General features: G+C 58.6%; 3 protein-coding genes and 1 long non-coding RNA gene across 5 annotated transcripts in view; 1 reads left to right on the forward strand and 3 right to left on the reverse strand.

Moving 5' to 3' along the window:
• PTRH1 (peptidyl-tRNA hydrolase 1 homolog) overlaps positions 1 to 68 on the reverse strand; it is a 2,969-nt gene extending 2,901 nt beyond the window's left edge. The window contains exon 1 of the mRNA XM_014946922.1: positions 22 to 68. Coding sequence (XP_014802408.1) covers positions 22 to 24 — 3 coding nt within the window. The 5' untranslated portion in view covers positions 25 to 68. The remainder of the gene's footprint in view (positions 1 to 21) is intronic.
• Positions 69 to 459: 391 nt separating this feature from the next.
• LOC106893081 lies at positions 460 to 2,254 on the forward strand. Its single transcript, XR_001412994.1, has 3 exons — positions 460 to 1,052; positions 1,134 to 1,273; positions 2,117 to 2,254. It is a non-coding gene; the product is annotated as an uncharacterized LOC106893081 (long non-coding RNA).
• TOR2A (torsin family 2, member A) lies at positions 1,759 to 6,475 on the reverse strand. Its single transcript, XM_014950617.1, has 5 exons — positions 6,303 to 6,475; positions 5,712 to 5,977; positions 4,391 to 4,566; positions 3,922 to 4,049; positions 1,759 to 3,343 (listed from the first exon to the last, which is right to left on the reverse strand). Exons 1-5 carry the CDS (start codon positions 6,448 to 6,450, stop codon positions 3,099 to 3,101), a joined length of 963 nt encoding a protein of 320 aa, XP_014806103.1. The 5' UTR covers positions 6,451 to 6,475; the 3' UTR covers positions 1,759 to 3,098.
• A 382-nt stretch (positions 6,476 to 6,857) lies between these two features.
• The window catches only part of SH2D3C (SH2 domain containing 3C), a 25,803-nt gene continuing 12,751 nt past the window's right edge, over positions 6,858 to 19,909 (reverse strand). For both annotated transcript variants that reach the window (XM_014950831.1, XM_014950908.1), the window contains 9 exons: positions 13,749 to 13,877; positions 13,056 to 13,504; positions 11,052 to 11,176; positions 10,106 to 10,683; positions 9,792 to 9,907; positions 9,446 to 9,617; positions 8,591 to 8,702; positions 7,723 to 7,929; positions 6,858 to 7,583 (listed from right to left, as the gene is read on the reverse strand). In XM_014950831.1, the coding sequence (XP_014806317.1) occupies positions 7,408 to 7,583; positions 7,723 to 7,929; positions 8,591 to 8,702; positions 9,446 to 9,617; positions 9,792 to 9,907; positions 10,106 to 10,683; positions 11,052 to 11,176; positions 13,056 to 13,504; positions 13,749 to 13,877 (2,064 nt within the window). In that variant the 3' untranslated portion in view covers positions 6,858 to 7,407. The remainder of the gene's footprint in view (positions 7,584 to 7,722; positions 7,930 to 8,590; positions 8,703 to 9,445; positions 9,618 to 9,791; positions 9,908 to 10,105; positions 10,684 to 11,051; positions 11,177 to 13,055; positions 13,505 to 13,748; positions 13,878 to 19,909) is intronic.

Consider the following 19,909-nt stretch of genomic DNA (forward strand, 5'->3'; position numbering starts at 1 on the left):
CTCCGCCTCCCCCGGCCCCACCATGACGCGCGGCCCCGCCCGGCTGACGAACGGCCGCGCGCGCCCCGCCAGCTCCGCCGCCAGCATCGCGCCGCCTGCGCTCCCCATCTGACGTCACCTCCGCGCGCCGCCAATGGGCGGCCCGACCCCGGCACCACCCCTCTCCCCGCCGCCATCTTGCTTACGGGCAGCGCCGCCATCTTGCTGGCGGGCAGCGGGGCGGGCCCGGGGCGGAGCGGCGGCCGCCGCTGTGGTAAATCCCCTCGGGGCGGGACCGGCCCTCAGGCTGGGGAGGGATGGTGGGGGGCTGCTCGCCACGATGGTGGTGGAGGAGGAGGGAGCAGCTGGGGGAAGGCTGGGAGGGGTCCCTGAGGAGGGTCTTTGGCCTGGCCAGTGCCTGGTCTCTGAGGGGAGCGGGGTGGGGTGCAGGGGCTGCAGGTGCCCTGGGCTGTGCTCCATGGTCTGTGTGTTCATGCCTGTTTGATTTCCACTCACACCGTCCTTAGGTGTGTCCTGAGGACTGCTGGGCCCTGCGTTAGAGAGCAGTGAGTGAAGTGGGCCGTAGGCCCCCCTGGGTCCTGGCCCTGGCTCCCAGCTGTGCCTGCTTGGATCATTTCAGCAGGAGGGAGAGGTACCAGGAGCTGGGATTTACCAGTGGTTTGGCTCCCTCCACTCGTGGCCTGTCCTGGGGGCATGGCTTGGAAGGGCTGCTTTCTTCTAGACCTGGCTGTGTCTCCTGGCTGGTGGAGCTCAGAGCTTTTGGCTAATGATGCTGAAATCCTTGTGGCTGGGGTGGACTGGACACGTGCTGTGCGTGTTTCCCATTGGCACAGAGAGCTCCAGACAAAGCCCGGGGGTGGCAGCCAGCCCCCAGCCGCTCTCGTTTAACCAGGAAGCCAATGCTGCCTCACTGCAAACCGCTTCCTTTGCCTGGGGGAGCTGGCCTGTGCTCTAGCAGATTACCAGCAGGTGCTGGAGCTGAGCCCGGGGCACTGTGTGGTGCAGAGAACAGTTGCAGCAGCACTGCAGGGATGGCAGGACCTGGTGGTGAGGTGAGTGGATGGGCTAGTGTGGTCTGCCCAAGGGCTGGTGGCAAGCCAGGCTGCTGAGTGTGCTCTCCTGTCCCCTCACAGGCAGTACCAGCAGGTGGAAGCTCCCTTCTCTGAAGCCATTGGGCATGACCCCCAGAAACTGCTGTGCTGCCTGTGCTGGAGGAGGGTGGAGAGTGCAAGGAAAGCTGCTGCCCTGTGTCCATGACTTGACCCAATGCATGGTGAGGTATAGCCCAGCACTGCTCCCCAGTGCCTTCCTCGGGCCGTGGGTGATGTTCTTGGTGTGTTGCCTCGACTGTAGTCTCTGTGCCTAACCCTCACGCGGTTTGGGGTAAGCCTGGTATTGCTGTTCTGTTTGGCTGCAGCAGTGGAAACTCCATGGCTCAGTGCTTACTGTGGGTAAAAGTTTTTTCCATGGAGGAGATCCAGGTCTCACCTTGCTGCCAGAGAGACCCACTGGCCTTCCCGGACCTACACTGGCTCTTCTGCTGAGGAAGTCTGGCCCAGCTACTGCCCTTTCGCCTCCTCCCCAGGGAAAGGCTGCTGTCTTATTACCAGTTACCTAATTGGAGAGCATCAACTCCACGCTGCCAAATCCCCAGAGTCCCATCGCATCAGGCAGCTGTTCTCATGCAACTGCAAATCTTCCACGTCCTTCCCCACTAGCCGCAGTCAGAAATCCAAGTAAATGACTGTTCCCCAACCATTTATTTCATAAAAGATTTATTTTAAAATTAGAAATGCGTAACATTTTTGGAATAAGCAGGATATTTGAGTCTGTTTGTGGGCCAGTTCCTGGGCAGCATTTGGGTGGTGTTTAAAATCGCTGTCCCCAGGGCTCTGGCCCTAGAGCTGGAATGGTCCCAAGTGCTGGCAGCTTCTCTCAGCACAGGGCCCGAGCAGAGCACTGGGGGCTTTGGGAAATGTCCCTGCACCCATCCCTTGGGCGGTTCGTTCCTAGAGAGTGAATGATTCTGGTTCACCTGACCTTTCTCCCAAAGGAGACTAAAACCTGGGTAAAGGTTGGCACAGCTTGGCAGTGTGCAGCACTGATTTTCTCACAGGTTGTCCCCAGGTCCCCTGTTGTGACACTCCCCAGAAGCTAAAGCCAGCAGAAGGATGTACAAGAGACTCAACAGCTCATAGCACCAACTATCAGCCTGCTGTAGAAATCATCCGTGAATAAAAGGAATTTCCAAAACCGTTAGTGGCACCATTGGCTCCCCTGGAGGTAGGACTGAGGTTTTTTTGTAGCTGGTAAAACAAGTGAGAAGTCTTTTTCTTGTTGTTTTCCTGGTTTGCTGCAGGGAAATCCTTTGGACCTCAGGGGAAAGATCGACAAAGAGATGGAAGGAAGAACCTGGCTCTTGGCAGATCAGATATTGCCATCTCCCACATTCATTGATGGTGAAGCTGGTCCCTACCAGCACCTATTCACAGTGAAAGGAAGCTGGAAAAAAACTGGCTCTAAAACTTCCTTGTAAAGCACTTTGCGACGTTGAAGGTGTTGACAGGCCAGTGCTGCAGGAGTCAGCACCAGCATTGTCACGTTGTACCAAGGAGCTGAGGCACAGCCACACTTAAAAACGTTTTTAAAAAACCTGTTAAAATGCTGTAGGAAAGAAGTATTCTTCTGTGGGCTCAGAATCTTGATGTGTTGGCTACCAATAGCTGCCTGGAGAGGGGAGAGCTGCAGGTGGGTGCTGCTGACAGGCTGAGAATCCTCCCTGACACTGCAGGCCCTCTTTGCACCTTCCCCTTGTGGTCACAGATGTCTTGGGTGATACGCCAGGCTGGTCACAGCCACCCTCAACTGGCCAAGGATAAATCAGTAAAGTGCTTTAAGTTGCATCACTTGCACTTGGTCCCGCAACTGCATCCTGCAGCGACCTCCTTAGGGCTGGAGGGATGGGTTCAGCAGGAGAGCACTTGTGGTGTTGAGAGAGAACCTGAAGATCCCACCGCTCATCCCACCAGCCCTGGGCTCTGCTGCTTTACAGCTCCATGTACATCCCCTATGGATCTGAGCAAGGCCCTTGCCAGTGGCTAGAAGAAAAAACTGATCCGAGAGGCCACCGTTTTGCAGCCTGTTGATGAGAATATTTTCTCCTCTTCTGGGAAGTAGGGGATGCTGTCAGCCACCTCCTGGACAACGCCTGGACGAACTTCGAGGCCTTGCTGGACAAGTTCACTGATGACACACTGCTTTACGTGGTGGCGCTTCAATGGCAGGAAGGGCACAACAAAATCAATGAGGTGGTTATTAATGATCCCAGATTTCCAGAATCCACCTGCAAAAGGAATGGAAGAGACAGGTTTTACCTTCAGAGAGTCTCTGCAGTCCCTGGAATTCAGAGAGTCGCTGTGTGCAAAGCCAGAATACTCGGCTGAAGACAGAGCTGCACCAGCTTTGTACAAGGAGAGAGCTGAACCCATCAGTTGTCACCTCCCTTTCACCCCCAATAGACTGTTTCTCCAGGAATGGGGGGATTGAGCTTGACTTCAGAATTCAAGCTCTGCTCTCTGTGACAAGGGCAAAGCAAGGAGATCTAAGCAGGCAGTGGGGATGGGTACGTCTCGGTTTTCCAGTGAGCACGCTGTGCTGTTTGCCAGCCCCCAACTGCGAATACACCTTGTCTCCAAAGACCTTCACTAAACGTGGCAACAGGTCTGCTGGCTTGAAAGACTGGGCTATTCCTTCCCTTGGCCAGGAAACCCTGAGGGGATCACAGTTCCCTTTTCTCAAAACATTCCGATGGCTTTCTGGCTGCTTGGGAGGTGGCAGGGATGTGGGTGGCTGCCTGGAATGGGCCTGGCTCCCTCTGCCGGGCTCTGACCCTGCAGGAAAGGCTCTGCTCCATGGACTCACTCTGAGGGTTTTCAAACACGGCTTTGGAGATGGCTGGCTCTAGGTCCTGCAGGCTGATCTCCTCTCGGTCCTTGCGGGCACGCCACAGATCCAGTGTCATTTCGTTGATCTGCTCCCCACCTGCATTGCTGCACAAAAACGAGGTGCTTATTTGGTGTGTATCCGGGGAAAATGGTGTTGCAAGACAGAGGTGGCACCTGACACCCTCCAGCCTGCACCAGTGCAATCCAGGATCTCCCAGCCACCTGGTGTAAAATGAGTCCTGGAAAGGCAGCCAAATAACAGGCACAGGAGAGCTTTTTCACAGTCCCCAGGTCTATCTATTCACAATGAAATAGTCTCAGTATTTGTAGAAGCTCAAGGCTTAGAGAAGGAAAAGCAAACCCAGTGTGTGCTCTGAAGTAGGTACAATCCCTGCCCAAATGAGAAGCTGGAAGGCCCTGTGATGCCACAGAGGGGCCTCTCTTACCTTATGAAGATGAAGATGGCTTTGCGGTAGTTGGTCCCGTACACAACCCATGAGGGTCCCAGGAAGGGGATGATGACGTCGATGAGGCCTGGGTGCATCTTGTCCATCTCCTCAAAGAGAAAGGCCGACCGTCCACAGTTTGTCAAGTTCCCTTGGATCCAGCGCTTCAGGTTTTCCTAGGGAACAAAAAGAAACAACCACCAAGGCGTCGGGCAGCGAGACACCGAGGGTGGTGACGGAGGCTCGAGCTGCCCCAGAACAAAGGCTGAGGCTGAGCCCCAACGGAGCTGAAGGTGCTGGAAGCAGCTTGTTCCTGCGCAGCACCACCTACTCCGAGCAGGAACAGCCAGCGCCGGGGAGGCCTCCTTTATTCTGGGTTTTGCACAGTGCCTGTTACTGCCTTTATTAGCCCTTTGTGGATGTTTTATTACAGACTTAAAGAAGGAGGCAGCAAAGCAAAGCTGGGGATTCAAGACTCTTACAGTTGCCCACCTTCTTCTCTTTCACTGTGTATCCACGCAGCTCCCAGCTGCCAAGTGCTTTTTGCCAGCTCCTGTTCTGGTGCAAAGCCGTGTGTCAGCACTGACCCAGAACAGCTCTTTACCACGGCTGAAGTTACTTCAGTGCAGATGCCAACCCACACAAAACCACTCATGTCGCCTGGGGGCATGAATAACTCTTAATTGAAGCACTTCACCCAGCAGGGGTTTTACCTTCCCGAGAGTATTTCTTCTAAGGACACAACACAACAAATGACTTCTCCAAACACCCAGGAAGCAAACGTCCAGGTGCACGGATTCCCCACCCTGCTGAGGGTTTGGCAGCTAACCTTCTCCTTTTGATTTCTTTCCTTTCTCAGCTTTAAGAGACGGAGTGAAGAGTCTAGAGCTGCTGTTGAGGAGCCGCTTGCTGCGTGAGGAGGGGATTACAAGCCTGGCGATACCCAGGTTTTCACAGCCATCAAGCTGTTTGGAAAGCAGTGGGAGAATTTTAGTGCCTTTCATCTCAGCAAAGCGCTTTTGTTTGTACGTTCAAAGGGCTGTGTAAATATTTGAGGAATAAGAACATGCTGGTGGCAAGGGCTGCTGTGGGGAAAGGGAAAGTGATAACTGAGTGCCAGAGTGTATCTAGTCACTTGTGGATCCTTTCAGCCAGTGTGTGGAGCCACTCGCTCACCCATGTCTGTCTGAGAGGGTAAAACAAAGAGCTTCTCTTCCTACTTTACTTCAGGAAACAGCCTGAACGTGTGTGTAAGAGCACCGAGGTGGACATAACCAAAGAAACCCCCGACGGAGCAGTACTGTGCTGAGGTGTCCCTTACCTTGTACTGCTCTATCCGCTCAGCGTGGGGGAAGTGCACTATGGGGGAGAACTGGTGAACGTAGGGGCTCTGCAGCCCACCCTGGAAGAGGTAGCGGACCAGCATGGAGCTCACGAAGGTTTTGCCCGTTCCCGTTGAGCCGTGGAAGGACATCACGAGGGGTTTCACCGGATTCCGGTTCTCCAGGAACTCCTTCACCCCCTTCATCACCTGCTGCCTCACCAGGGGTTGCCCCACCAGGTTCAGGGCCAAGTCACACTCCAGACCTGGACCAAAGTCAAAGGGAGATTTTACCAACGCAGGCTGAAAGGGCTCATCTCACGCTGTGGTTGCCCCATCTCCAAGGGCTGCTTCCCCGGGCCCTCTGTCAGGCGGTCCTGCCCCTCCACGGGGTGGGGAGGCAAGAGCCCCCTCCTCGCCCCGCTCTCCTGGAGACACCCTGGCTCTCGGGACCCCCTTGCCTGCCACCCCCCTGGCCTCAGGGATGCCCGGCTCCTCGCCTCTTGGGCCCTGCCGCCTCCCCACGGCCCCTCACCTCAGGGCCCTCCCCAGCCCGGCCCCCTCCCCCCGCGGCCCGACGCCCCCGCTGACCGCGTAGATCGGGCCGGAAGCCGCACTCGCAGTCCGCCGAGAAGCCGCAGCGAAGTGCCCACAGGTCCCAGGCGGCGGCGGCGGGGCGGGCGGCGGCCGCCAGCAGCAGCGACAGGGCCAGCGCCGCCGCCGCCGCTTCGGGAGCCATGGCGGCCGCCTGCTCCTCCGCCGCCGCCCGCACTACAACTCCCGGCACACCCCGCGCGGGGGCGGGGCTACGAGGGAGGGGGCGTGATCAGAGACGGCGGGGAGGGAGGAGCGACGGGGAGTGGGGCGTGGTCAGAGGGCGAGGGGCGGGGATACATGGGAAGGAGGCGTGGTCATGGGGTGCGAGGGGCGGGGCCTGCCTCCCGCCGGTCCGGGGCGGCGGCGGGTGCTTTGGGGTCCCCGCTGTCCCCCCTGCAGAGGTTTGGGGGCACAGGGTAACCACACGGAGCCACCGCGGAGGTCCAGGGTGGTTCCACTCACCGGCCCTTCCCAGGGTGCTCCTCTCGGGGGGGTGGGTGGATGGGTGGGTGCAGGGACTCCTTTAAATGACAGCCAGGGGAGAGGGGATCCCCTCGAGGAACGGCATAAAAGTTTATTGTATGTAAGAACCAAACCCATGGGATATGTACACGTATTTACAAGACGAAACGAATGAGCCCTAATTATTTACAACAAGAACGACTGTCCTGCACGAGTCTGTACACCGAGAAGTGATTGTGGAAACGTTATTTACAAGCGGGACCCCGGGGGCCGTGGGCGAGACAGAGATGGGGAAGGAACGAAACCGAAGGGCGAGGTGAGGGTCACCGTGTAGTCACGGACCTTGGCAGGGCTGGATGGGGGACGCTGGCACTGCCCTCCCCAGACACTGTCCCTGTCCCTCGGGGCAGCAGCGTGGACCCCTTGGCCTGTTGTGTCCCGAGGAGGTGCACGGTAGATGGGAGGTGGCTGTTTTTCCTCCTCTTTGTCCCAAAATTGCTGTTCCTTGCCCTAGTGCCTTTCTGAGCCATCTCTCCTCCTGGTGCTGGGTGCCTGGCCCCATCCCTTGCCCTACAGCCACCAAGGGGGGTCAGGCTGGGAGCTGGGGGGGGTCTCCCAGCACCCTGGGGGGTGTGTGTTACAGCTCGCTGAAGCGCACCGCTGGCTCCAGCTTGTGGGACAGGGCAGTGAGGACCTTGTCGAACTTCTCGTAGCGCTCGGCCTGGCTGCTCTCGGCCCCACGGCTGCCCCAGAGCAGCCGCAGCTGGAACTCGGTGCTGAAGATCTCCAGGAGCTCTGCTCTGGCCTGGAAACCTGCAGGGAGAGAGAGTCAGTTCTCTGGGATGGGGTGGGGGAACCCTGCTCCCCTGGGATGCTCCAGCTGGTGCTGGGCTGGAGCTCCACACCGGGAAGGCAGCAGAGGGAAAGGGGCTCTGCTGGCCCTGTCGCTTACCCTGCAGCTTCACTTCAGCGTTGGTGTGGTAGAGCCCGCCGTGGTGGGCCACCATCCGTGCCGCCTCCAGGTGGGCCATGACCACCTCCACGCCGTTGTCGGTGGTCTCCCAGGGCTCGGGGTTGTCCGTGAGAGCCTCGTCCCGCTCCAGGAGGGTCACGAGGGGCATGACGTGGGGAAAGGTGGTGTTGGTCAGCGGCGGTCCTTCTGTGGAGAGAAGCACCCTGAGGACCCTGTGTGGCCTCGTGTCCTCCTCCCCCATCTGCCCCAGCTCCGCAGAGCGCTCCTGTGGCCACACAGCCCCACAAAGCCAGGCTGCCCCCGCGCTCCCAGGAGAGGGTTTAAGGCTCAGCTGTAGCACAGCAGCATCTGTGGCTCTGTGATTGCTGTGCCCGGGGCCATCGCCTCCTTCAACACCAGCTCCTCCCAGATGGGCTCTCTGGTTGTGCTGGGAGGGGAACGCTGCTGTCCCTGCTCGGGCTGTGTCTGTGTTTCCCGGGGCTGTGATGTTTGCAGGGTGTTGGACACACATGGCTTTTCATCTTCCTGGACTCGCCGCCCTGTCCCCTCAGCTTGGCACGCACTGCCATAGGCGAGTGCGAGGGTTTGGCTTGGCCGAGTTGTGTCTGTGCCCAGCTGCTGGTTTTATTTAGTTATGAAATGCTTCCTCGGGAAGGAAGGGGCAGCCGAGGCCAAACGGGCCCTGCCGGGTGCCGGGGCGGTTCAGCAGCCAGAGGGGAAGTGTCTGGCACTGCTTCCCACTGGGAGAGGGTCAGAGCTCTCAAACACAACCCCCCTCCAGCCAGGCTGTGCCCAGACAAAGCGGGAAGGAGCAAGCAGGCGAGAGAAGGGGAGTTGTTCCCGTTACCTTTCCCTTCGTTCAGGCTCTTCAGGAAGGGCTTGAGCTTCTTCTCGTAGAGGATGGCACCCTCCGTGTGCCGCTGCCGCAGCACCATCCAGGTCTGCTCCAGCCGGGCGATCTGAAAGCAGATGGGACAGATGGAGGGTGCTGGGGGCAGCACAGCCCCTGGGCACCGAGCTCACAAGGTGGTCCCAGGAAGGCACAGCCTGGCCCTGGAGCCCTGGCCCCCCACCCTGCACACAGCAGTGTCTGCTGGTGCCCAAACCAGCCTCCTCCACCAGCGCTCGTGGCCAGAGAGAGCACATCCCTGGCACCGAGGCTGGGTTCAGGATTTCTCCCCCCTCCCTGTGCCCCAGGACAGCAGCTTCCCTGCGTCGCAGCGTCCTTGAAGATGAGACACAAGGAGGGGGCAGCCGTTCAGCCTCCTTTGTGCAGGCAGGAAGCAAGACTTCCCAGCTGGGCTCGATTTAAAATTGAATTTTAATCTCCTTTCATCTTCCAAAGGGAGCAGTGTGGCCCGGAGACGCTGCTGCCACAGCCTTGAGACTGATTTGTATTGTACCGGAGGGCAGATTCATTTCCTCCCAGGAACACAGCCCAGCACAAAACAAAAAGCCCAACCACCGAAAAACAATCAGATCCCGGCAGGACTGGGCTGTCTGCTCTGCAGAGGGGACGGCTCTTCCCCTTCCCTGCTTACATCCCAGCGGATGTAGCCCCATGCCTTCTACCCTGGACATTTTCCCCCCACCTCTCCCACCCCAACGTGTGTCGGAGGCCGCAGGACACAGGGAAAGGGATGTGTTTTGGGTGAGGGGGCTGAGTGTCCACACCACGAGGACGAAGGGAGCGTCCCCGTACCTGTGTCATTTCCAGGGCGTTCATCACAGCTGCAAAACTGAACATGTTCCCCATGGTGCTCTTCAGCTCGGCAGCCAGCTGGATGGTTTTGTGGAGCAGGGCCGCCCGCTCCTCCGTGCTGCCCGTGCAGCCCAGGATGTCCACAGCGATCATGATGGACATGGTGTGGAACCTGCCGTGGGGCAAGACACAGAGCGGGGTCAGCCCGGGGAGGTGGGGATGTTCCTGGGGCTCCTCCACCCCGGGAGGTGCATTGCACCCCCCTGTGCCAAGCTGGGGACCCCCCAGGGGAGCTGGGCTGTGTGGGGCAGCCCGGTGGGCTCGCCTCGGCCGGGGGATGCCGTACCGTTCCAGCAGGTCGAGGCGGAGCTGGTGGCCGTGGGGCAGGGTGAGCAGCTCCATGCCAGAGCTCACCCCCATGAGCCGCTGCATCTCCACCGTCACACCCAATATCCGGGCAACCTGGCAAGAAAGGCGAGAGCTGATTAAACCTTTGTTAATTGAGGAGAGGCTGAAGCATCCTTGGGCAGCCTCTTGCCCCAGCCCAGCCTCTGCTTGCCCAGGCTGATACATCATGGGGTGTCCCAATACTTGGGGGTGCTCTGATCCCCTGCCAACCCAGGGCGATGGGAGGGCAGCGGTGCCTGTCCCCAGCCGTACCAGACAGTCCACTTTGGTGATGTGTTTGGCCAGTGTCTTCACGTCCACCTCTGCCAGCAGCTCTTTGACCTTCTTGAGCACAGCCATCTCCAGGGGTTTGTTCTCCAGGGGAATAAGCAAGGACTGGAAGGCCACGGGATTGAAGGAGGAGGTTGTCTCCATGGTGGGGGGCACAAAGCCCCTGAAGTCCAGCTCTCCTTTCAGCCTCTGCCCTGCCTCTGCTTCCCCGGAGCCATTCTCTACAGTCCCTCTTTGCCCTTCCTCCACCTTTAGCCTCTCCACGTAGCTCTTTGTTGGCAGTTGCTTGGTGTCATGAGCTGGCCGGTCTCTGCTGATGGGTGAGGTGGGGTGGAGCTGGCAGTAATGCCCCGTGTCCGGGTCGCTGTAGCTGTTCACGGAGGGAGAGGGGGAGGCGCGGGCGTACCCGTGGCAGGGAGTCGAGTGGGTGCTGTGGGCAGGGTCTGGCAGAGGTTTGCTGTTGTTCCCCGGGCACAGCTGGGGCTCGCTGGACCTTCTTATGACCGGAGAGGCCGGGGCAATCCCGGTTGCTTGGCAGGCGTGTGGCTTTAGCCGTGTAACTGTAGGGAGCAGAGGAGATGCTGTTATCAGAGCCTGGAGACAGACACACGCACAGGGGCCACAGATATAGCAGCCCAGGGGACGTGGAGCTCAGGGAAAGCTCTGCTGCCCCAACGGACTCAGCCATCCCAGGACAGCTGCACAACAACACGTCTGAGGACAGGCTGAGGTCCCATCCTCAGCTCAAGCCCTCCATCAGGACAGTTTTCTTTGCTGTCCAAAGACCTGGATGGGGTTTCTCCAGCAAGGAGTGACACAGGGGCTTGTCTTACAGCTGGCTCTGTCCCCCTCCCCAGGTCCCTGTGTCACACCCGTGCCAAGCCCAGCCTGATCCACGTCCCCAGTGGGATGGAGGGGTGATGCCTACCCGTGCTATAGGCGGGCGACGCAGGGTTCTCGGAGATGGGGGACATCGGGGAGTGCAGGTCCTGGATCTGGTCCACGCTGACGGCACAGTTGCGAATGATGTCTCTGTGATGGGGCAGGGATACACTGGGGAGGGGGGGAAGATGGGTCAAGTTAGTCCCTGCAAACAGGGCCCCGGGTAAGGGCAGAGGGGCTGGGATGAGGGTTTGCTGCCCCATCACCTCCCCTCGAGTCATCACCTCCTTCCACAATTACCCATAACGAGCTGAGCCCATAACAAGCTCAGCTGGAGCAATGAGCAGGCACTCCCTGCAGGCAGCTGGGAGCAGAAGGGGTCAGTACCTATATAAAGCAGAGACAGCCCTCCCTCCAGGGAGTTTGGTCATATGGAGCAGGGGAGAGGGATGCCCTGATGCCAAGGTATGATGGGCTGGGCTGGGGTGGGGTGGGATGGGATGGGCTGGCTTGGCTCCAGGGTGCTGGGGGGTAATTGGCTCTGTCAAGGAAGTTGTGGAGGGTAGTTTTCTAGGGTCGTGCTGTGAGGCTGGTCAGTCGAGCTGTGTCAGGAGGGTTAGGTGAGCTATTTGCCTGACCCAAAGCTCAGGAGAGGTGGAAAGTGCCTGGAAGCTGGACTCAGAGCCCAGCAGCCACCTGATGGAGGTGGTGAGGTGCCTAGGTTGGTGAGCTGCAGTGTGTGTGCTCAAGGAGCCACAGAGCAAGTGAGGAGGTCCTGGGCTGGTGGGGCAGTGGTTGTGGCCTGATGCAAATGCTGTGTGTCAATGGTGCTATAAAAGCTGCTGTGTCTGGGGGGGGCCTGAGTGCAGGGATGGTTGTAAGGAGGCATGGCAGGTAATTCACTGCCCTCCCTGCCATGGGTAAGGGCTGGGCTGCCCTGATTTGTTTGGTCTTGAGCGCTGTGCCTCTGTGGAGGGAGGAGGATGGGAGAGCAGTGGCAGTGATAAGGGACTTGGGGAAAATGTGAGTGGTGAGGAAAGACTGATGGATCTGGGCTCTTCTTCTGGAAACACATATGCTCTCCTGGAAGCCTGAGTGTTTTCCTTTTCCCTGCCATAACAGTTGGCTGCCTGTTCTCTGCTGGTGTGTTTTCACCCTGCCCTTGGGCTGAGAAGGTCAGGGTGGTGAGAGAGAGACTTGGTTCAATGACGGGCTGTAGGACACACTGTGTCCTGCTGATGAGGCAGGAGTAGATGGGTCCCCCCCTGGCTGCTGCATGTGAGGATGTATGTGTGGTTCTGCCCTCCCTGCTGGGCTCTGGGCAGCCCAGGGCTGCTGAAAGCAGGCCACACAAAGGAAACTTCCTTCTCCATCTCTAGAGAAGCCCAACTGCTCCAAGGATAACGTGAGCAGATCAGTCATGTGGAGGCTGTGATCTGGGGGCTGTGCACACCCCCACCAGCACAGCTCCATCGCTGGCCTCCTGCCCATCAGGCTTTCAGCTTTGCTTGGTAACTCCTTGCAAATGTTCCAGCTGAACAGAAAGAGCTCTAAAAGTAAAAGGGCCCTTCAAAAACAAACAAACAAATGCCCTCTTGGTGGCTGGGACTGGCTCTTCCTTTGCGTCTGCCTGGGAAAGCTTGGCTCCCTGACTCTGACAAGCCCTGACACGCTGGTAATCCTGGAGTGGGTGACTGTAAAACATTCTCTGGCTTCTGGCCTGTGATGCTAAAGTCATGTCTGCTCACTGGGTGTCTGCTGTGGCAGCTCAGTGTGGCTGGCAGCTGGCCTGAGAGAAAACCCCAGTTCCAGCTGGGTACCAGTTCCTCCCCCCATATCTTTGCTGGTCTCTCTCTGCACCTGAGCAGGGACAGTTTCCATGCCCAAACCTTTGCCCTGCACCCAGGGAGCAGGGACCAAATGCTGCCAAGAGGCAGGGCACTGAGGCAAGGATCAGCAATTTTGGGACAAAGAGGAGGAAAAACAGCCCCGCTTTTTTCCCGGCGCTGGTCCTCTGCCCAGCTGACCTGGGATGAGACCGTGTGCTCACCTGGTTGAGCATCCCTCAGCCCTAGTGATCTTGTCTGCTGTCAGGCCATCTGTCATGGTGATGCTCCTCCTCTTGATGTGCCCCCCTTTTTGGCTGGAGGGGCTGTGGGATCCCCCATGCTTGCCGTTGGCCAGTCCATAACTGGCTTCCAGGTAGCGCAGGGGGAAGGTGCGGTTGATGGGGCAGTAGACAATGGCTCCGCTCTGCTCAGAGATGGCCTTGCGGTTGCCCACGTAGAAGCGGACGAGGGCGGGCACGTTGTCAAAGCTCTCCTGCTCGAAGAGGTACTGGACGCGGGTATGGCCCTCGCTGGACTTGACTGTCACCTTGTTGATCTTGAAGTGGAGGGGCTCGTTGCGCCAGCGGCACGTCAGCACGTAGTCACCCAGGCTGGTGAGCGAGTCGCGGATGAGGAAGTCACCGTTCCTCTGCACGAGGCTCTCCGACACCTGGCAGGGGACAGGGCAGTGGCTCAGGCTGGATGGAGCTGGGGAGTTATTTGGGGCATTGGCTTGTTCCCCCTTCTCCCTGGCTCTAGGCTCCAGGAGAGCATTTCCCATGGCAAAACCAGGTAGCTCAGCACTAATGAAGCCCTTGCCCAGTGGCTTCCCAGCGGGCTGGTGGCTCTGTGTGGCCTTGGAGTGCTCTCCCCAAGCAAAGGGTGCCCAGAGCCACCCACTTTCCCCTCCTCACCTCCCGGGGGATGCGACCATGGTACCAAGCGTGGCTGCGGAGGTCAGTGCTGCTCAGCTTCAGCTCCTCTTCCAGCTCCTTGTGAAGCTTCTCCGGTGATGAGTCGAGGATGTATTTCTCCTTGGAGAACTGTACAGGGGAGGAGAGAGCGTCAGCTGTGCAGGGCCTGGGGAGGGCACGACTCACTCTGGGATGGGTTGGCAGGGTCCTCATGTGAGGACTGTGGGACCCTCCATGGTGTGGGGCACTGTGAATGCCACCCATCAGAAGCAGACTGGTTTCCCCAGATAACTCAGAGCTGTGTGTAAGGATCGATGCTTGTGGCAAAGGATGCTGGTGGGGTAAGGTGCCTGTTGATGGTCACATCCTGCCACCAGGAGCACTTGGAGGGTCTCCTGGTGGCATGTCCCCACCATGCCTGACCACCCTGTTCCCGGTGTGCTGCCCCTCAGCCCCAGCTCAGAGCTGAGTGTGGTTGGGCAGGAGAAAACCTGCCCCAGCTCCCTCTCAAACATCTCCAGGGCTGAACCACCATGGGAATCACTCTTCCAGGAGGAAACCTGCATTATTCCTCCTCCTTGAAACACCCACTGTATTCCCCCCTCCAAAGGGTTAACTCGTTGCGTTTAGCCTGATGGTGGCATGAATAGTAATGACAAATGTAAAGGGAACCTTCTGCATCGAAATTAGCTTTTACCGGCAGTGGTGCACCTGAGCCTGGAGGATGCAATTTGCCCCCTCCCTTCCCCCTGGAGAGATAAGGGATGGCGTCATGTCTCCGTTGGCTGGAGCCAGCCGCGCTCCCTGCCTGCCGCTTGGCCAACGTTCCCAGAGGGCAACCGAGGATGCTGAGCTGCCGGCACGGTGGAGCCGGTGCCTATTTAGGGATGGCAAGTGCAGGCTCAGGGTTCCTGCACGCGAGGCTGGTTCCCCTGGTTGGTATGGCAGCTTTGAGACGAGTCCTGCTGTGGTGCCACCACTAGTGCCTCAGCAGGGCACGGGAGCCAGGACTCCTGGCTTCCCCCCGCATTCCAGATGTGTGCTGTCCTGCAAGGGGGATGTATGTGTCACTGCCACGGACCAGGAAGCTTGGATGGGGCTACCAGGGTGTCCTGTTCCACCGCTCCCATGAGCGAGGGTGGCTTGGTGGCCTGGCTCCACCTCTGGTGGCAGTGCCAGCGTGAGGATGCCCCGTAGGCTGGCCCAGCTCCTTGGCGCTTGTTAGGGCAGGATGGTGCTGGCGTCTCAGAGGACAGGCACAGGCTTGAAACCCTGCTGACACTGCTCTGGCACTGCCAGGGGAGCAGGCTGGCACTCATGGCTGCCCTTGCACGGCAGCTGGTTCCCCAGAGCACTGGAGGCTGCAGCCCCATGCCAATGCACCGGGAACCTGCTTTGGAGCTGACCCCTTGGCCCAGCACCTCATCCTCTGCATCCCATATCGATTCCCTCTGCTCCTCTGGCAGTTGTGAGCAGGGGAAAGCGTAGAGCACTGTGCTGCTCTCCTGCCTTGTGTCTGCTGCTCTCGGGGTGCTCCTGGGACCCCACCAAGTCCCTCAGCAGGAGCCTGAACAAAGTCCTCCCCCTTCCTCAGGGGAGATGCTCCATCCCCCATGGTAGCTGCATTCATCAGCCAAGCCAGGGAGCGATGCTGTCCCAGGGACCCTGCTCCAGCCTGGGGAGGGGGCAGGGGGCTGCAAAGGGGCTGTGTGATGGACCGTGCTCTCCAGGGCTTGCTGTTACCAGCCTAGACCTGCCGCTGGTCCTCCCTTCCCAACTCGAGTCAAAAGGTGCTGGAACAGCGGAAGCAGCCTGTGAAAACAGTGTGGCCTGAACTCAGACTTGCTCATCTGACCATGTTTATCCTCCCCATGAGAGGGTCCCACTCGCTGGGGCTGTGGGAACCTGAACCAGGAGACGTGTGGGTTGTCCCCTCCTGACCGAGGGTCGTGGGGAGCTGAGCGCTCGCTGCTGCTCTGGGGCCCTGGTGGAGACAAAGCCACCCGGCATTGCTGAACCCTATTAAAAATAAATGGTAGCCGGTGGATGCTGCTGAGGTCCGGCTGCCTCCCGGGGGGCTGAGGCCGAGCAGATGCCGTTTCCATGACAACCCATCCACTGCCACCAAGCAGACCTGGCTTGGCCGAGCCATGATGGGGGACCCCTGGCTGCGGCACCCTCCCTGCGGCGTGGCTCACCCCAAACTCTGGGGCAGGGAGGGGACCCCCTGGGAGCAGGCTAAAGCCATCAGAGCTGAGCCGGGAGCGGTTTGGAGCTGGCACCCCCCTCCCCACCCCCGCCACCCCCGGAGCAGGGATTAGCGCCTGTTCTGCTCAGTGCTGTACAGCTGGGTTTTCCCCCAAATCCTCCCCATGCAAATGCATGGGATAACAAACACAAACCCAGCTGAGCAGTGCCCGGCATCTCCAAGCCCAGATTTGGGCAGCAGCCGGCTGGCATCCATGCCAGGAGCCAGGTGCTAAGCAAGGGGGAGAGAACAGGAGGTCTGGGAGAGGCGAGGGAGGTTTTGTGTCTTGCAGATGGGAGAGGGAGGCCAGTTGTGAGCAGAGGGTGCCACGAGCCACCTTCTCCAGCCACGTGGAAGACACTGTCCCTTTGGCCCCTCAGCTGGGCAATGAGATCTCCTTTGATTTGCATGGCCACCAAAAGGCACACTGCTTGGGGTGACACTGGTAGCTGGAGACTGACCATGGGGAGCCTTTTTCCTTAGTGTGATGTCACTCTGGAGACTGGTCCTCATCGTGAGTCTCTCACACTCTCCCAACACGCACTAGCTGCTCCCAAAATCACCCAGCTGCTCCCCTCTCCCTGTGGTAGCCTGGCTTGCCCCAAGCCCGTGGTGCAGGTGACCCACACGCTATGGAGGGGACGTGCTTCCCCTGGTCCCCAAGCCCTCCAGCAGCGATCGTCTTTCCCCTGCTCAGCTCGGTGGCATGTCTCGGAGGAGGCTGGCTCTCGGGCTGCCAGCTGGCCGGGCGCCGAGGCGCGGGGGCTGGCAAGGCACGGCGTGGCAAGGCGGCACAGGCCAGCCCAGCGCTGTCAGGAGCGTGTAAGCGGATGTCTGAGCGCCGCGCTGAAAAGGGCACCGCTTGGCACTCTCGGCTGCGCCAAGAGGACATCAAAAGATGCCCGGCCCGACAATACAAGTCTTGCATACTGCTGGGTTGGGTGTGGGGGGAAAAAAGGCTGGACTTCCACTAGCACCTAGTTCAAGCGCTGGCCTCCTGTGTGGAGAGCCCCCAAGGCCTCTTCCAGCTGAGCGGGAAGAAACGGGGATCAGAGGGGTTCTCCAAACCAGCCGCACCAGACAAACCAGCTCAGGAGTTGCCAGAGACGATGCCAAGCTCTGCTTGAGGAATCCCAACCAGCAGCCAAGCTGGCTTGGCTGGAGAAAGGAGAGCTCCTCCGTCATGTTCAGCACCCTGATGGGCTGTTTCACAGTCCTGGGGCTGGGGAATCCTCTGGTGCTGCCCTGCAATGGGGACACCCCACAAAGAGACAATTCCTGGGGTGCTCTATCCCTGACCTCTCCCCTCACCCTCCCTGCTGCTTTTTGGGGGAGAAAGTGCCTCTAGTCCCAGCTGAGGGGCAAGGACTGGAACTGGCAGTGGAAGGGCAATGGAGTGGGGGGGATGGAGGGTGCTGACAGCCTGTGGCACATGTGAAACGATGGCTGTTGCTCTGCCTGGTGTAAGGAGAGCTTCAAAGGCTGGTGTTTGGCTTTCTCTCCTTGCAAAGGTAGTCTTATGAAACAGGAGTGATTTGCAGTCTGCTTTCCTGCTCTCCCCTCCCAGATGTGTGGAAAAAAATGATGGCTGTTGCTCTGCCTGGTGTAAGGAGAGCTTCAAAGGCTGGTGTTTGGCTTTCTCTCCTTGCAAAGGTAGTCTTATGAAACAGGAGTGATTTGCAGTCTGCTTTCCTGCTCTCCCCTCCCAGATCTGGAGGAGTAGCAGCTGAGGATGAAGTAAGCCTGGAGAGCAAGGTGTACTCACACCCCACCCCTGCTGATAACATCTGACTAACCTCGGGGCACCCAGCACATCTGCTCTCCCTCCCGTGCTCCTGCTGCCCGCCCTGAGCTGGGACCCTTGCTGGGGAAATACCAGCCCCTTCTGGAGTTTTCCACCCCTGCTCCGGCTGCTGGAGCAGCTGCAGGGCCTGGGAAGCAGAATTGGGAGGAAATGGAGTCCCAAGCCATTGGGAGCAGGTGTAAACCCCAGCATCGCGTGAGGGGTCTTCCCAGTTTCCTCTGTGCCTGGCAGTGGGCTGCTTCAGTGGAGTATTTCAGATCAAACATCCTTGATGAGAGACAGCCAGCATCGTGGCAAACCCAAGAACTGGTTCGCGTGCCCTGCCCAGTGCAGGACTGCTGCGCTCACCAGTCCAGATGCCAGGTACCACCCAAAAATGGTTAGTCCCTCCTGCATGACCACAACAAGAAAATCCCACCACAAACAACCCTTAAGTTGTTATGGGCTTGCTCTTAGTCTGCATGCCCTGCTGGTGAGCCAGTCCATCCTGCTGATCTTGATACACATGGAAAAGAAATAATTTGTTCCTCTGTCCTCTCTTGCAATGACTCTGGGCATCTAAATGGCCTCTGAGAAGGCACCAGCTCATCTATGTACCCCATGGATGACTGAAGGCATCTCTTGGGTATGCCACATCTCCATTAGTCCCCACTGAAGGCAGACCTTGACTCAAGAGCTTTGTTCTGGCAATCAAAGCCCTTCCTAGGACTGGTCCTGCCTACCCACAGGGTCTCTTCTCCCCTTGTCTGTACTCCTTTGTGGCAGCTCTGGAGCAATTACGTCTGGCTGGCAGGGGTGGGGTGCAGCTGGGGTTGATGGCTGGGAACATCTGGATGCTCTAAGGTGGGACAAGTGCCCCAGGTTGTGTGGTGGGGTGGTGGAGTGCACTGCTACCGCTGCCCTGGGGGAGCAGGTCTCCAGTGCAGTGATGGGGTGTGTGTATATACACATTTCCATCCATCTATATATTACTTATCTCACTCCAAGACGGCAGCAGTGGCTGCTGCTGCATCCCTTTTCGGAGCTGCTATTGGCCAGAAATGATGTCAGTGCTTCCCAGGCTGGGTGCACTGCCATTGGCGGTGAGCAGGGATGCGGCTGTCAGCTGGAAGCGCTCCAGTCATTCATGGGGACTTCAGTGTGTGTTTGCTGGGCACGCTTTGGACACAAATAGATGGTGAAAGATCTGGTGGAGCCAGGTGAGCACTTAGGGCTTCACTTTTAACTCTTTCTGAGGTTGGGATGGAGTGCCCTCCATCCCCTCTTGCATCCCTGCGTGACAGCCAGACGCCTACCTATCTCTCCCTTGTTCTGGCAGCAGCTTGCTGAAAGCACCCCATCACCCCCTGTGACGGAGCAGCCCAAGGGCTGCTGCACTAGGGCATGTCCCCCTGTGTTGCTCAGTGGCCTTTGCACAAGCGGGAGAAGCTTTTCTGCTGTTCTCTCTTCACCCCCACCAGCAATCAAAATCCCTGGCTTTGCACCGCGATCAGCCGCAATCATGACAAGACTTGAAATGCTGCTTCTGGGCTCTGTCTTACCCAGCATAATCTCTAAAGCTCAGCACCTACCTCACTCAGCAGGAGTACTGAAAAAGACTGCCAGCTCTCTTGGCTGCCGGCTCCCTTCTAACTTGCAGTATGCTACAGCTCTTGCTTCAGACCAGAGCCTGCTTGGCTCTGACAATCCTAAACACCTTTGCTCTCTAACTCGGCAAACGAGAGAAGCAATTCCGAGCGCTGTGCCCCTTCTGTGCAAATGCCAGAGTCCAAAAATAGGACACCTAGACTCGTGCCCAGACAGTGGCGGTGCTGGAAGCACCACAGGACAGGTGACAGATGGATCCCAGCTTTCTCCCACCACTCAGCCCCGAGTGGTGCACACATGGAGACCCGGGCCAAGGATCTGTGCGTTCATCTGGGCTCAGTCTCTCCTCCGTCCTCACAGTGATGCTCCAGCACATGCCATCTTTTGGAGGGGGGGTGATGCTAAACGCTCCCCTTCATGGGGTCTGCTGCGGGTGAGAGCTTCCTCTAAAGACTTGTGCCGCCTGTCAAAAGTGCTGGTCGGGGGGAGATGGGGCGGTTTTGGGGGGGTATGGGGCGGGAG

This window comes from Calidris pugnax, unplaced genomic scaffold, assembly GCF_001431845.1.
Source record: "Calidris pugnax isolate Ruff unplaced genomic scaffold, ASM143184v1 scaffold22, whole genome shotgun sequence".
Lineage (NCBI taxonomy): Eukaryota > Metazoa > Chordata > Aves > Charadriiformes > Scolopacidae > Calidris > Calidris pugnax.

Excerpts from the sequence above, each read along its gene's own strand:
- TOR2A (XM_014950617.1), bottom strand. The coding sequence starts at position 6,450 with ATGGCTCCCGAAGCGGCGGCGGCGGCGCTGGCCCTGTCGCTGCTGCTG. Across the intron at positions 5,978-6,302 it reads CTTCCGGCCCGATCTACGCG|GTCTGGAGTGTGACTTGGCC; the intron begins GTCAGCGGGGGC and ends ACTTTGGTCCAG. Across the intron at positions 3,344-3,921 it reads CGTGTTTGAAAACCCTCAGA|GTGGATTCTGGAAATCTGGG; the intron begins GTGAGTCCATGG and ends TTCCTTTTGCAG.